General features: G+C 44.2%; 1 protein-coding gene across 2 annotated transcripts in view; it reads left to right on the top strand.

The window, feature by feature from the left end:
* DCDC2C (doublecortin domain containing 2C) overlaps nt 1-15,243 on the top strand; it is an 82,228-nt gene that overhangs the window by 27,162 nt on the left and 39,823 nt on the right. For both annotated transcript variants that reach the window (XM_029050040.1, XM_029050041.1), the window contains exon 6: nt 7,946-7,988. In XM_029050040.1, coding sequence (XP_028905873.1) covers nt 7,946-7,988 — 43 coding nt within the window. The remainder of the gene's footprint in view (nt 1-7,945; nt 7,989-15,243) is intronic.

Raw genomic sequence — 15,243 nt, 5'->3', positions numbered from 1 at the left:
TCCTGCATCAGTAATGTCTCGAAATGCGTGGCATATTTCCATCTTTGGAATCCTTAAAGGTTTAACTTGTGGAATATGGGCAAAAAAAGTTTCAGTTCTCAACGGTCAGTTTGGCTAGATGGTTGTGGGCAAGGAACGTGTCTACCAGCAATGTTCTCTTGTCCTCTCCCAAGAGCTCAGTACAGTGCTCTGCACACAGTAACTGCTCAATAAATATGATTGATTGACTGACTGGTAAATGCAGATCGACTCCTAGAATGCAGGCAATTTCCCAGGATAATTGCATAACCCTCTGTCTTGTTTTGTTTTCTTACCTGCTGGCTGAAGTTTCTCACTGTTTTTTGTCATAATAAGGGGCACTGAATTCCAGTTCCTTCAGCAATGGGTTTGCAGGTCTTCGAGGCAGAGCAGACTTCAGATCGGGTTTACCTTAGACTGATTTTCCTTAATTGGTGCTTGTGCAATACAGTCTGAAAGTATGAAACTATATATATATATATATATATATATATATATATATATATGATTCTTAAGGCTTTATAGTTATTTTTCTGCAAAGTTTCTTAATGATCTTTCTATTACGGGAAAAAAAATCCATGGCTTTTCATCGTCTTGTCTTGGATGAATGATTTTAGGCTGTTAAGCTTGTTTTCAGAAAATGCTGGCTACACTACATTCTGTCTTTTTCTTGGCCTTGCCATGCTTGAGAAAGTGCTTTGGTTGGAGGTTGTCAGTGCAGTTAAGACATTTTATACATTACTGCAGGCACATTGTGTAAGTTTGATTTTTCTCTTTGGAAGTTCCTGTCAGTATTCTCACTCCGATGCTTTTGTACTGTGTACTTTAAGGCATGCCGTATCTTTGAAGCAACATCCTTTTATGGTCAAAGGGCTCTGTGGCGCTACGTCCCTGATGGAAATATTTTTTTTCCCCATAATTTGATTTTCAGCCAAATGACTATTACCTTGAAAGCAAAGTTCCCATAGACTGCCTTGTTGAACACGGATGTCTGTTTTCCCTTGATGCGTCCGGGATAGGGTGAAGCAGAGATAATGATCTTTATTTTTTCACCTCATAAGTGGGAGAATGGAGTATGTTGTTGGAAAGGCCTATGAGCTTTAAAACTATTCATTATTGGATCTGGGGGATGGCCAGTGACTGTGGAATGCTTGGAGGATTAACAGTGTAATGATTGGCCTTTTTGACAGCCATCCTAACGCTTATTAATAAATAATAATGATAATAATTATGGTACTCATTAAGCACTTACTATTTGCCAACCACTGTTCTAAGTGCTGGGGTGGATACAAGTTAATCAGGATGGACACAATTCCCGTCCCACTTTGGGTTCACACTCTCAATCTCCATTTTACAGATGAGGTAACTGAGGCCCAGAGATGTGAAGCGACTTGCCCAAGGTCGCCCAGGAGACATGTGGCAGAGCCAACCCAGGTCTTTCTGACTCTCAGGACCTCGCTCTAACCACTAAGCCACGCTGCTTCTCTAAAGATGTCCCATGGGACATTCCTACCTTCACCCTCTAAAATTCTTATTTTCCTACTGGAAACCCAATATGTCTAACTTGCCCATGAATGAATCCAATCTCCTCTTGAACGTGCTGACGTTTTTAGCCTGTGCTCTGTTCTTGGGTAAGGCATTCCAATCAATCAATCAATCAATCAATCAGTCAATGGAATTTACAGAGCTCTTACTATGTCCTCCAACCACCATCCTCTGGGTGAAGAAGGCTATCAATCAGTTGCATTTATTGGGCGTTGACTGTAGTCTTGGGAGAGTACAGCGTAACACAGTTGGTCGACGTGCTCCCTGCCCACACTGAGCTTACCAGTCTAGACAGAATACTGTGTCAGTCTCCCTGCTGGCTTCCCCTTCGGCCTAACCCCCTTCCATTTAGCGGCTATTTCCACTTTCTTAAAAAGCCAAAGAGTCTGTCCCCCGCCACATTAAAAACAGAGCTCTGCACATAGTAAGCACTCAATAAATACTATTGAATGAATTAAAAAGATACCCATTTCCCACCGGTAGCTGATTTCCTTCTTCCTATCTTCTGTTTTCACTACGCGGCATCTGACATTCTTAGTTCTTTCCAAGCAAACTTTCTCATTGTCCCTTGTTCAGGACTCTCCCCTGGTTGACTCTTTACTCCCACCTTTTTTCTTCACCCACCCCAACCCTACCAAACTGATTCTCTCGCTCCACCTTCAGCGTCCTACCTGCAGGTCATTCGGATTCATCGTTCTTTTCCATTTGCTCCTTTCCTCCTGAGATTTCATTCAGATCTTTTGGGAAAGCTCCTCCTTCTCCTCCTTTTTGTGCGTGTTGGAAACTCCCATCAATAGCCACTTATTTCCGAAGACAATCAATCCTAATAGGGTAGCCTAGTGGAAAGAGCGCTGACCTGAGTCAGAGGACCTGTGTTGTAATAATAATAATGATGGTGCTACTTGTTAAGCGTTCACAATGTGCCAAGCGCTGTTCTAAGAGCTGGGGTAGATACGAATTAATCAGGTATGACCCAGTCCATGTCTCACATGGGGCTCACACTCTGAATTCCCATTTTACAGTTGAGGTAACTGAGGTCCAGAGAAGTGATGCGAATTGCTGAAGGTCACACAGCAGACACGTGGAGGAGGTGGGATTAGAACCCAGATCCTTCTGACTCCCAGGCCAGTGTTCTCTCCACTGGGCCACATTGATTCTCATGAGTACTTATGTACTCTCCCCAGTACTTACTACAGTGTTCTGCACATAGTAAGTGCTCAATAAATACTTTTGATGATGATAATGATGAGTATTCACGTGACCATGAATACTCAGGGAAGCAGCGTGGCTCAGTGGAAAGAGCCCGGGCTTCGGAGTCAGAGGTCATGGGTTCGCCTCCCGGCTCTGCCACTTGTCAGCTGTGTGACTGTGGGCAAGTCACTTCACTTCTCTGTGCCTCAGTTACCGCATCTGTAAAAAGGGGATAAACTGTGAGCCTCATGAGGGACAACCTGATTCCCCTGTATCTCCCCCAGTGCTTAGAACAGTGCTCTGCACAGAGTAAACACTTAACAAATACCAACATTATTATTAATATTATTATCACCATGCTACCGCTAGTGGCAAGAATATGCCCTCTTCATTTATTCATTCATTCAATTGTATTTATTGAGCACCTACTGTGTGCAAAGCACTGTACTAAGCGCTTACTGTGCTAACCGTTGACCTAGCACCTGCAGTGTCCACCCTAACTCATCCCGCCTCCCAATCTCGCAGCACTTATGTCTATATCTGTAATTTATTTATGTTAAAGTCGAACTCCCCCTTTAAACTGTAAGCTCATTGTGGGCAGGGAATGTGTCTCAGGATTCTTATATTGTACTCTCCCAAGAGCTTAGTAGAGTGCTCTGCACAGTGTAAGTGCTCAGTAAATTGAATGAATAAATGAATAACTCAGGAGGAGCCCAGGGCTTGTAAGGGGAGGGAGGTGATCCGGTAGTTCGCCACTGTTCTCCACCTCGTCTTACAAAGACAATCCCCATTCCTCTATTCCATTTGCTTCCTCCTGGAGGGACCTTGAATAAATTGTTTGGAAATTACTAGATTAGGTTCAGTGTAGGGAAGGTAATGGTGCTAAAAACAGCATAAAAAGAATTCCAAATAGCTTTATTTGCGTGAGTTAATGAAGGAGAAAATGTCCGTTTGTATCTAGACTACAGAACGCCTGGCTTTTACACGGCATCTTTATTCCTAATGCTGTCCTCTATCACTCTGCATTATTGATTTTTTTTTTAAACATTTTCATGAGGTCGTGATTCAATACGCCAGAGTCGTTTTTCACGTTGTTAAGTTTATTCTGAATATTCCATTTAAGAGCCGTAACGTAAAAGAATTCAGTAATGGGCCGTTCCTATTCTGAATACGGAAAACTAGGCCAACACCAGGGGTTTGTGATGCGCTACTAACCTTGACCAGACATTGCTGTCGTTGTCACTGTTGTGATGATGGAGTGTAGCCAGTTTGGAGGCTAAACGTAGCGTTGGGAGATGATTTTGCCAGTCCTATTTTCTTTTATCTTCAGTTAGCTTGGGTCTCAGCTTCATTAATCAAGCTCAAGAGAAGCGGCGTGGCCTACTGGAAAGCCCACGGGCCTGGGAGCCGGAAGGTCCCTAATCCCTGTTCCGCCCAGTTGTCTGCTCTGTGACCTTAGGCAAGTCGTTTCCCGTCTCTGCACCTCAGTTACCTCATCTGTAAAATGGGGTTGGAGACTGGGAGTCCCACATGGGACAGAAACTGTGTTCAGTTGGATGTACTTGGATCCACCCTAGAGTTTAATTCCTGCAACAGAGCGAGCGCTTAACAAATACGGTCATTATTGCTATTATTTTTGGTCTTCTTGCCTTAGTATTATTAGTATCATGATTTAATACACTCTTTGCCCAGAAGTTTTATATTTGCATTTATTGCTATTTTTTTTTTCCTTCTCTTTGTGGATCTTTAGCTCTGGATCTTTAATGAGGCCTCTCGTAGGATTTTTATACATATTTTAAATTCCCCCTAGTTAAGCAGCAACACACTTAGGCCTCTTTCTTTCTTTTTTTCTCCTGTCTGTAATTATTTGGTGAGCCATATGCTCACCTAAACACGGCCACGTTGGGTGAGGCATGGCGGGAGAGCGAGCTACAAAGAGAGAACCCCTGCAGCTGCTATGTGGAGAGCTGACATTGGGAAACGGAAAGCAGTGAGGACAGAGGAAGCATTTTAAGGATGGTGCGGATATTGGTGCATCCCAGATGAAAAATGGGAATCAATTTCGAGAAGCAGTGTGGTCGAGTGGGTAGAGCACAGACCTGGGAGTCAGAAGGTCCTGGTTTCTAATCCCGGCTCCTCCATTTTTGTGCTTGGGTGACCTCGGGTTAGTCGCTTAACTCATTCACTCATTCAACCGTATTTATTGAGCGCTTTCGGTGCGCAGAGCACTGTACTAAGTACTTGGGGGAGAACAATACAACTATAAACAGACACACCCCCTGCCCACAACGAGATGGCTTACAGTCTAGAGATCTGGAGAGCCACCGGTCAGTCGGGCTAAGGAAAAGCTGACTTTCCAGGGGCGAGTTGGGCAAGTCCGACCTCTTCTGTGACGCTTCACCCCCGCCGCCGTGATCCGTGGGGAAGGAAAGGAATCTTTCCGTGCCTCTGTCTCCTCATCTGTAAAATGGGGATTGACTGTGAGCCCCATGTGGGACATGGACTGTGTCCAACCTGATGTCTACCCCAGCGCTTAGAACAGTGCCGGGCGCATAGTCAGAGCTTAAGGAATACCATAAAAACCAACTGCTTAGTATAGATCAGTAGGACAAATTGCCATCAGGAAAGGAGTGGCTCTTTGGGCAAAAGTTACGCCCAGAAAGAGAGACAAGGAGAGAAAACAGGAAATAGTGTCAAGTGCTGAAAATATTGCACATAAAGGGCAGCCTTTTTGTACTCCTACTGCTCCAGGACTACGGACCTTCTCTTGGCTTTTTCAGCCACAATAAGAACTCAGATGTGATTTTTTCTAAGTCACAGGAGCAGGGTGGCCTAATGGAAAGAGCAGGGCCTGGGAGTCAGAGCACCTGGGTCCTAATCCCAAAGTCTGCCACACACCTGCTATGTGATTTTGACTGAGTCCTTTAACTTCTCTGGGCTTCAGCTGCTTCATCTGTAAAATGGAGATTCAATAAACTGTTCTCCCTCCTACTTAGATTGTGAGCCCTGTGGAGGACAGGGCTGTGTCTTGTATCGTGTGAATCTTCTATCTCTCTCCCAGTGCTTAGAACACAGTAAACATTTAATAATACTATTATTACTGTTATTATTATTCACTTTTAGAGGTGTCATTCTTCAAGTTCAAAGGATCACTATGCATATATATACACACACACATATATGTATTCATTTTAGTGTCTGTCTAGGCCAGTTTTTTTAAATTCTATTGACAGGAGGGTGTGAGCCAGAGATCAGCTGGGGGAAAGATGAGAATGAAGCACAATTGGTAGAATCTTCACTTTCAGTAGCTTATTTCTGTGGGATTATTTGATATTTTAGTCCGACTCTAAGAGATGCCCCTCTTCAAAACATCCTTCTCTCCCCTTCTGGACTGCAAACTCGTTGTGGGCAGGGAATGTGTCTATCACGTAGACACGTGCACGTAGAGAAGCAGCGTGGCTTAGTGGAAAGAGCGCGGGCTTGGGAGTCAGATGGCGTGGGTTCTTGTGTGACTTCACTTCTCTGTGCCTCAGTTACCTCATCTGGAAAATGGGGATTAAGACTGTGAGCCCCACTTGAGACAACTTGATAACCTCGTATCTCCTTTAGTGCTTAGAACAGTGCTTGGCACATAGTAAGCGCTTAACAAAACAAATACCATTATTATTATTACCAACTCTGTACTGTATTTTCCCATGCTCTTAGTACGATGTTTTGCCCACAGGAAGTGCTCAGTAAATACCACGGAGTTTTCCAAGTTTCCTCTACCAGTTATAGCATGGTCACACGAATAACATATCGTTATATTCGTCCTCATCAATGGTATTTATTGAGTGTTTACTGAATACAGTGAGTACTCAATTTGTTGATGACGATCCTATCAGAAGGGGCAGAGGAAGTCAGAGAATGAAAGGAGAAACTGCATTTCCCAGGAAGCAGGGGGTCTGATTTGCTACCTTTTCATTCATTCCTTCATTCAATCGTATTTATTGAGCACTTACTGTGTGCAGAGCACTGTAGTGAGCGCTTAGAAAATACAATTCAGCAACAGAGACAATCCCTGCCCAACAACAGGCTCACAATCTAGAAGGAAGGAGACAGACATCCAAACAAGTAAACAGGCATTAATAGAATCAATAGAAATAAATAGAATTATAGATATATACATATCATTAATAAAATAAATAGAATAAGAAATATGTACAAATATACACAAGTGCTGTGGGGCAGGGAGGGGGGTAGAGCAGAGGGAGGGAGTTGGAGAGATGGGGAGGGGAGGAGGAGCAGAGGGAAAGGCGGGCTTAGTCCGGGAAGGCCTCCTGGAGGAGGTGAGTTTTCAGTAGGGCTTTGAAGGGGGCTAAGAGAGCTAGTTGGGTGGATGTGAAGAGGGAGGGCATTCCAGGCCAGAGGTAGGATATGGGCCAGGGGTTGACGGCGGGACAGGCGAGAAGGAGGCCCAGTGAGGAGGTGAGTGGCACCAGAGGAGCGGAGTGTGCGGGCTGCGATGAAGAAGGAGAGAAGGGAGGTGAGATAGGAGGGGGCAAGGCGATGGACGGCTTGGAAGCCAGCACAGAAATGGCTGGTCTTGGAGAAGCCAGTATTTGGAAGTTCGGAGGGGCGGAGACCCTCACGCTCTCTCCTCTCAGGGGATGCCGATAGAGTGAGGAGCTTCTTCTTCAGCTCTTAAAACCAGATCCCACATTGGCTCCACCAGCTAATTAAGCTGATATAGGCCGCTTGAGGATCAACCGAGAGGGTCAAATATGCCTGCTTTCCTTGCCGACTGCCCCAGTAATGAAGAAAAGTCAGAGTTCTGGGTGGGAGGGGGACTCGTAATAATAATAATAATAATAATGTTGGTATTTGTTAAGCGCTTACTATGTGCAGAGCACTGTTCTAAGCGCTGGGGTAGACACAGGATCATCAGGTTGTCCCACGTGGGGCTCAGAGTCTTAATCCCCATTTTACAGATGAGGTCACTGAGGCCCAGAGAAGTTAAGTGACTTGCCCACAGTCACACAGCTGACAAATGGCAGAGCCGGAATTCGAACCCACGACCTCTGATTCCCAAGCCCAGGCTCTTTCCACTGAGCCCCACTATGAGCCAATGAATCCTTCATGAAAATGTTAAACAAACCGTGCTCTATCTAAGATGGTGGAATTTAAAGCTGTTGAATATTTTGTATTTTAGCAGGTTTGCTGGCTCGGATAAGAATCCACGAAGAAAAAAAAGAGTAAGTACTTGACCTCTCCACCTTCAGGTAGGGTCGATGGAGAGCGAATCTAAATGTGACCTTCCTTTAGGAACCTGTTCCCAGTCAATGGAAATGGGGAAAAATTGGTCCCAAGCCATCACAGATAAGACAATTTCTAAATTACTCCTAGACTTCTCTCTAAAAGGCATTAGGTTCACTGCTATTTAATCTTTCCTTCTACAGTTTCTCTTCCACTCCTTTAATAATTAAGGCTGCTCTTTCGGGGAGTTTTTATTTTTTAATTTTGTAAAACATCTATCAAATTTGTATTCATTTTTATATTTTGTTCTTTTCAACCTCTCTGGAAATAAGCACGCAGCTCACCTCGAGTGACTCCTGAGACTGGCCCAGGAGTTGCGTTCATTTCAGCACTAATATTAATTATTATTATTATCATCACCTATAATATCGACAGCCCCCAACAAGACTTCAGATTGGATGTTAAATCCGGTGCGAGTTGCTCGAAGCTTTGATTCTTTTCCCGAATCAAATGGGAAATCATCTCTCTCAATCGGTCAATGGTATTAATCGAACAGTTTCTTTGTGCAGAGCACTGGACTCGGCGCTTGGGAGAGGACGATACAAGAGAATCAGCAGAAACATTCCCTGCCCATAACAAGCTTTCAATCTAGAGACTGCAGAGATCAGTTTAGAAAGTTTGGCAGGAAATCCAGGACTGCCAAAGTGTGATCTTACGGGTTTCTCCCCTCATTAGGTTGCTAGCGGAAATAGTTTGACTGCATGAAATGGGATCCAAGACTTTACTTAGCTCTTGTGCTGCAGTAATATAGTTATTATCATTATTACTACTAATACAATAGAAGAAAATAAAATCCTTTTCCAGATCCCCTTCTGGTGGAGAGTGAAATATTTAGTCAAAGACCTTTCTTTTTTTTTTTTTTACCTTCAGATTGCAAATTTTCAAGGTCTAGTTGGCACCTGCTCTTAAAATTCATTTTTACACTTCATATTCTCCTGGGTTTGTACATGCCATTTTCCTTGTGTTATTATCATGTATCCTTTTATGAATAAAACAATAGGAAAATTTCCCCCCATCTCCTCCCAGCGGGCATGCTTGGATGCACTTGAGTTGCATAAAATCTTGTATGCAGATTATGGTGACACTTTCTCTTGAGAACTAATTGCTCCTGTCATGATACCTAACTGGTTGGAAGTTGAAGGAAATGACTGGGAATCGGATTTCTGACACTTTCGATTGTTGAGACATATGGAAAGAGCAGAAGAAATATAAAGCTAATTGAAGTAAATAGATATCGGTGAGATAGAGGAAGGAGTGATGGATAAGAGTTCTGGTGAATAAATAGAATAAAAGAATACAAAAAGAAAGTATGGGGAGGAGAAAGAAAACATCGCAGAGTTGATTAGAGAGCTTGCCTGCTTGCCGGAAGAGTTCAGGCCTTGGATTAGGAAAATGGTAGAGTGTTCAATATTAAGGCCTTCTGGCTGCTCAAGTGTAGGAGGGTGATTTTAGATCCTTAACTCCTTTCTGGTGACCTCCTGCAGCCCCTTTCTCTGATTTCCGGACCCCTTAGATTTCCCCTCTTTCCCCTTCCTGGCTTTCCGGTGTGATCCGTTATATTGTAAACATCTCGCGTCTTCTATTTCGATTGAATTTTCCCAAGCTCCCAGCACTGGATTCCCAAATCATTCAGTGGTATTTATGGAGCATTTACTGTGTGCAGAGCACTGTACTAAGCGCTGGGGAGAGTACAGTATGACGTAGTTGGTAGACGCACTCCCTGCCCACAAGGCGCTTATGGTCTAGAGAAGCAACGAAGCTTAGTGGAAAGAACAAGGGCTCGGGAGTTAGAGGATGTGGGTTCTAATCCCGGCTCTGCCACTTGTCAACTGTGTGACCTTGGGCAAGCCACTTCACTTCTCTGTACTTAAGTTATCTCATCTGTAAAATGGGGATTAAGACAGTGAGCCCCATGTGGGATGACCTGCTTACCTTATACCAACTTCAGTGTTTAGAACAGTGCTTGACACATAGGAAGCACTTAAGAAATACCATTATTATTATTAGAAGGATGGGCCGTGTTTAGAACAGTGCTTGACACATAGTAAGCACTTAAGAAATACCATTATTATTATTAGAAGGATGGGCTGTGGCTGCCCTATAAATACCAGTGAGGACTTTTCTCCACTTTTAGCAACCCCAGACCTTTCTGGCCCCCAAGGACCCACTTTCTGATGGTGTGATTATCACTGGGGTATTTGGGTGTGGCCGGAGCGGGGAGAAAGGTGGACATACGAATAGGCAGGGCAGTATCAGGGGATGGTTCGAGTAAGCGTTCGATAAGTACCATGGATTGCTTGAATGAATATGCTTATTGCTCCAGCACCAACAGTCCTGGGAGTTGACAACCCAGAAGATCACGGTGGGGATGAAGAAGGAAGTTGTTAGGGAGCAATTTGCTAGGGTGACTCTTCTCAAATCCACCTCAGCCCTACAGCACTTAAGTACATTCATTCATTCAAGAGTATTTATTGAGCGCTTATTATATGCAGAGCACTGTATTAAGCACTTGGGATATACAATTCGGCAACAGATAGAGACGATCCCTGCCCAATGACGGGCTTACATATCCTAAATTTATTTATATTAATGTCTCTACGCTGCAAACTCATTGGCGGAAGGCAACCTGTCTACCAACTCTGTTAAATTGTACTCTCCTAAGTGCTTCGTGTGGTACTCCGCAAGCTGCAAGTGATCAATAAATATGATTGATTGATTGATCAAATTCCCATTCAGTGAACATTGCAGAGGGCCTTCCTCTCACGGCTGGGATTCTGGCTCTTGAAGTAACTGGACCTTTCTTGGATGGGGTCAGAGGTCTGCTACTAGAAAACTGGGAGGGAAAACTCCCTGACACCTAGGAAAGCCGGTTTCTAGTTCTTTTCTAGAGAAGAAGGGAAGGGTAAAACTCGTGGGCTTTTCCAGAGAGGCTCAGCTGAATTGGTAAATGTAATTTTAAATATTTTATTGGGTTAGGGAGACCTATGAACAATCGATAACACCATTAACATTGCGTTTATTGACTGGGAGGTATTTTTTTCCCCATCCCAGTTGTTTCTAGTTTACTGTTCAAATAGATGCAGGCTCCAGTAACAGAAAGGTGTGCAGTCATCATCATGAGAATAAGATCAATTATCTATAAGCAAATGTAGACCAAGAAAGCACAGGATGGCACTTAGTAAGCTCGTTGTGGACAGGGAATGTGTCCACCGACATTTTGTACTGTGCCCTCCCAAGCGCTTAGTTCAGCGTTCCGCACACACTAAATGTTCAATGAATACCACTGATGATAATGGAGTCTAAAATGGAGAAGCAGCGTGACGTAATTGAAAAGCACAGACTTGGGAATCAGAGGATCTGAGTTCTAATTCCTGCTCTGCTCTCCCACATCCCTGCTGTGTGCCTTGGGTAAATCACTTCATTTGTCTGTGCCTCAGTTCCCTCATCTGCAAAATGAGGATTCATTCATTAATTCATTCATTCAATCAGATTTGTTGAGCGCTTTCTGTGTGCAGAGCGCAATACTAAACACTTGGAAAGTACAATTCAGCAATAAAAAGAGACAATCCATGACCACAACGGGCTCACCGTCTAGAAGGGGGGAGAGAGACATTTAACAATTAGCAGACAGTTAAACGGGCATCAGTAACATCAATATAAATAAATAGAATTATAGATATGTACATATTTACATATCAGAACAAGTAAAACAGGCATTAATATAAATAAATGGAATTATAGATATGTACATATTTACACAAGTGTTGTGGGACGGGGAGAATGGTAGAGGAAAGGGAGCGAATCGGGGTGAGGTGTGGGGAGGGAGAGCTGGGGAAAAAGGGGGTCTTAGTCTGGGAAGCCTCACCTGGAGGAGGTGAGTCTTTGAAGGGGGGCTTTGAAGTAAGGTTTTGAAGGGGGAAAGTGTGATCGTTTGGTGGATGCGAGGAGGGAGGGAGTTCCGGGATGTGGGCCAGGGGTCAACGGCTGGACAGGAGAGATGGAGGCCCAGTGAGAAGGTTAGCGGCTGCAGAGGAGCGGAGTGTGCGGGCTGGGCTGGAGAAGGAGAGAAGGGAGGTGAGGTAAGAGGGGGCAAAGGGATGGACAGCTTGGAAGCCAAGAGAGAGGAGTTTCTGATTTGTGCGAAGGTTGATAGGCAACACCTGGAGTTTTTTGAGGAGGGGAGTGACATGTACAGAGCGTTTCTGTAGAAAGATAATCAGGGCAGCAGAGTGAAGTATAGACTGAAGTGGAGAGAGACAGGAGGTTGGGAGATCAGCAAGGAGGCTGATGCAATCATCCAGTTGGGATAAGATGAGGGATTGTACTAATGTGGGAGCCGATGGATGGAGAGAAAAGGACAGATCTTGGTGATGTTGTGAAGGTGAGATCGGCAGATTTTGGTGTCGGATTGGATGTGTGGGGTGAATGAGAGAGCAGAGTCAAGGATGACACCGAGGTTGCGGGCCTGTGAGACGGGAAGGACGGCAGTGCCGTCCACAGTGACGGAAAAGTCAGGAAGAGGACGGGGTTTGGGAGGGAAGATGAGGAGCACAGGCTTGGACATGTTGAGTTTTAGATGGCGGGCAGACATCCAGGTGGAGACGTCCCGGAGGCAGGAGGAGACACGAGCCTGGAGGGAGGGGGAGAGGACAGGGGAGGAGATGGAGATTTGAGTGTCATCTGCATAGAGATGTTAGTTGAAGCCGTTGGAGCGAATGAGTTCTCCAAGGGAGTGAGTATGGATAGACAAGCTCTGCTGCTTGTCTGCTGTCTGATCTTGGGCAAGTCACTTAACTTCTCTGGGCCTCAGTTCCCTCATCTGTAAAATGGGGATTATGACTGTGAACCCTGTGAGACAGGGATTATGTTCAATCCAATTACCTTGTATCTATCTACCCCAGCGCTTAGAACAGTGCCTGCCACAGAGTAAGCACTTAACAAATATCTTTATTCTAATTAATTACTCTTATTAAAATCTAGACTGTAAGCTTGTGATCAGGGGCTGTGTCGGTTATATTGTTCTATTGTACTCTCCCAAATGTTTAGTACAGTGCTCTTCACAGAGTAAGCGCTCATTAAATACTATCGACCGACTAAAGGAGCAGCAGTTGAGTTGGGACGTTTGCCCATCTTTCATCTTAATAAATGTTCAAGATATAAACTCATTCAGTGCAGAAATTCTCAGGCTGCCTCGGTAATGCCGGGTATCACTTGGGGGAGCGGTGAAATGTGGTTTTGCCTGGAGAGTCAGTCATTTTATACCTGAGGGTGGATTGTCTCCCAGGAGAGGCTGTTACGATTCTTCAATTAGATTACCGTCATCATTCATCCAAAATTATCTTGAGAGGCCGTGCTTCATGTCCCTGAGCTAATCTATTACGATAGCATTAAGATATAACTGGATTGATTGAAAATAAGACAGGATATTAATTAATAGGTCTTAGCCCACCTGAGAGAGAAACACACAAAAATCCTGATGTTTGTTTCCCTTGTTTCAAATCAGATCGAAAGGAGAGAAATGGCCCATTCACATGAGTGCTGGTGTATGTTGGCGTGGGTGTGTATGTAGGGGGAGAAAAAGCTCTTATGGACTTCAAAGGGAACTGGTAAAGCTCCGCGGTGCCGTGAGGGAGAATCTAGGTCTGATATGCTCATGAAAGGTTTCAGACTGAGGGTCTGGAGAAGGGTATTTTCTCTCCTTTCATACTCCTGAGACAAAATGACAGAGCTTTTAATTTTGTTAACCTTTTTACAGGAAACGCATACTTAATTGTGGAAGCCGAACCTGTCCGGAATAAATAAGGCTTGCAGAGTGGGTTTGATGTGATTGTGTGTATGTGTGTGTAGATTTATTACATAGATTTGTCATTTTTCAAAATGACACCAGTGGTGAGATTCTCTCCATACTTGCAGGGGTGACTGAAACGGGCTGTGTGCAGCAGCAATCAATTCAAATTGAGGATAACAAAATGAGACATTTTCTCTTCAATTTTTTCCATTTGCGAGCTTCCCGAGTCTTTTTTCCATTGGCTGCCTGAGGCCAATATTTTCTGAAGGTGAAAGGATTTTTTTAGGCTCATCTTCTTAGGGTTGGATCTGGAGGAGATCTGAGCGAAACCTATGCCATTTCAGCTCCATCCCATCAAGAGTATCCCAGAAGCTATGGAAAAAACAGTCCCCTCAAGCAGTCTCAGTAAATGGCCTTGAAGACATTTTGGTGTGCCCCATCGATGTTGTACTCAACTAAAAATTCTTGAGACTTACAAAGAGTGAGCCGCATAAATAAGTGAATTGAGGATTATTGACGTTTTGACGTAATACTCTCTTTTTAAAAGAAAATCTTTATGTGACTCATATTGGAAGGTATTCTGGCCTGCTAGTGGATCAGTCGCTCAGTCAGAGGTATTTACTGAGTGGTTACCGAGTGCAGAGCACTTTACTAAGCAGTTGGGAGAGTACATTACAATAAGCAGTCGCATTCCCTACCCACAATGAGCTTACAGTCTGAGTAGGGGGAGGGGAGACAGTGCAAATAAATAAAATACAATTACAGATATATGCATAAGTGTTGTGGGGCTGGGATGGGGGAAGAGCAAAAGGAGCAAATCAGGGTGACGCAGAAGGGAGTGGGAAAGAGGAAAGTGGGGCTTAGTCTGAGAAGGCCTCATTGACTCCCATGGTTTCAACTGCCATGTCCATGCAGATGATACTCATATCTCCTCCCCGACCTCTCTCCCTCTCTCCCGGCTCGCATATCCTCCTACCTTTAAGACATCTCTACTTGGATGTCCTCCCATCATCTCATACTTGAGATATCCTAAACAGAGCTCCTTATCTTCCCACCTAAACCCTTTCCTCTCTCCCACCGTCCCATCACTGAAGATGGCACCCCTATCCTTCTCTTCTCATAAACCCATAACCTTGGTGTTATTTTTGACTCCTCTCTGTAATTCAACCCACCTATTCTATCGGCACCAAGTCCTGTCAGTCCTACCTTCACACCATTATAAAATCTGCCTTTCCTCTCCATCCAGACTCCTACCGAGTTAATACAATCCTTCATCCTATCCCAACCGGATGACTGCATTAACCTCCTTTCTACCTCTCAGTCTCCTGTCTCTCCCCACTTCAGTCTATACTTCACTCTGCTGCCCAACTTATCCTTCTACAGAAACGTTCTGGACATGTCATTCC

This window comes from Ornithorhynchus anatinus, chromosome X1 (assembly GCF_004115215.2).
Source record: "Ornithorhynchus anatinus isolate Pmale09 chromosome X1, mOrnAna1.pri.v4, whole genome shotgun sequence".
Taxonomy (NCBI): Eukaryota; Metazoa; Chordata; class Mammalia; order Monotremata; family Ornithorhynchidae; genus Ornithorhynchus; species Ornithorhynchus anatinus.
The sequence above is the reverse complement of the archived record's forward strand: the minus strand, read 5'-3'. Positions and strand labels throughout refer to the sequence as shown.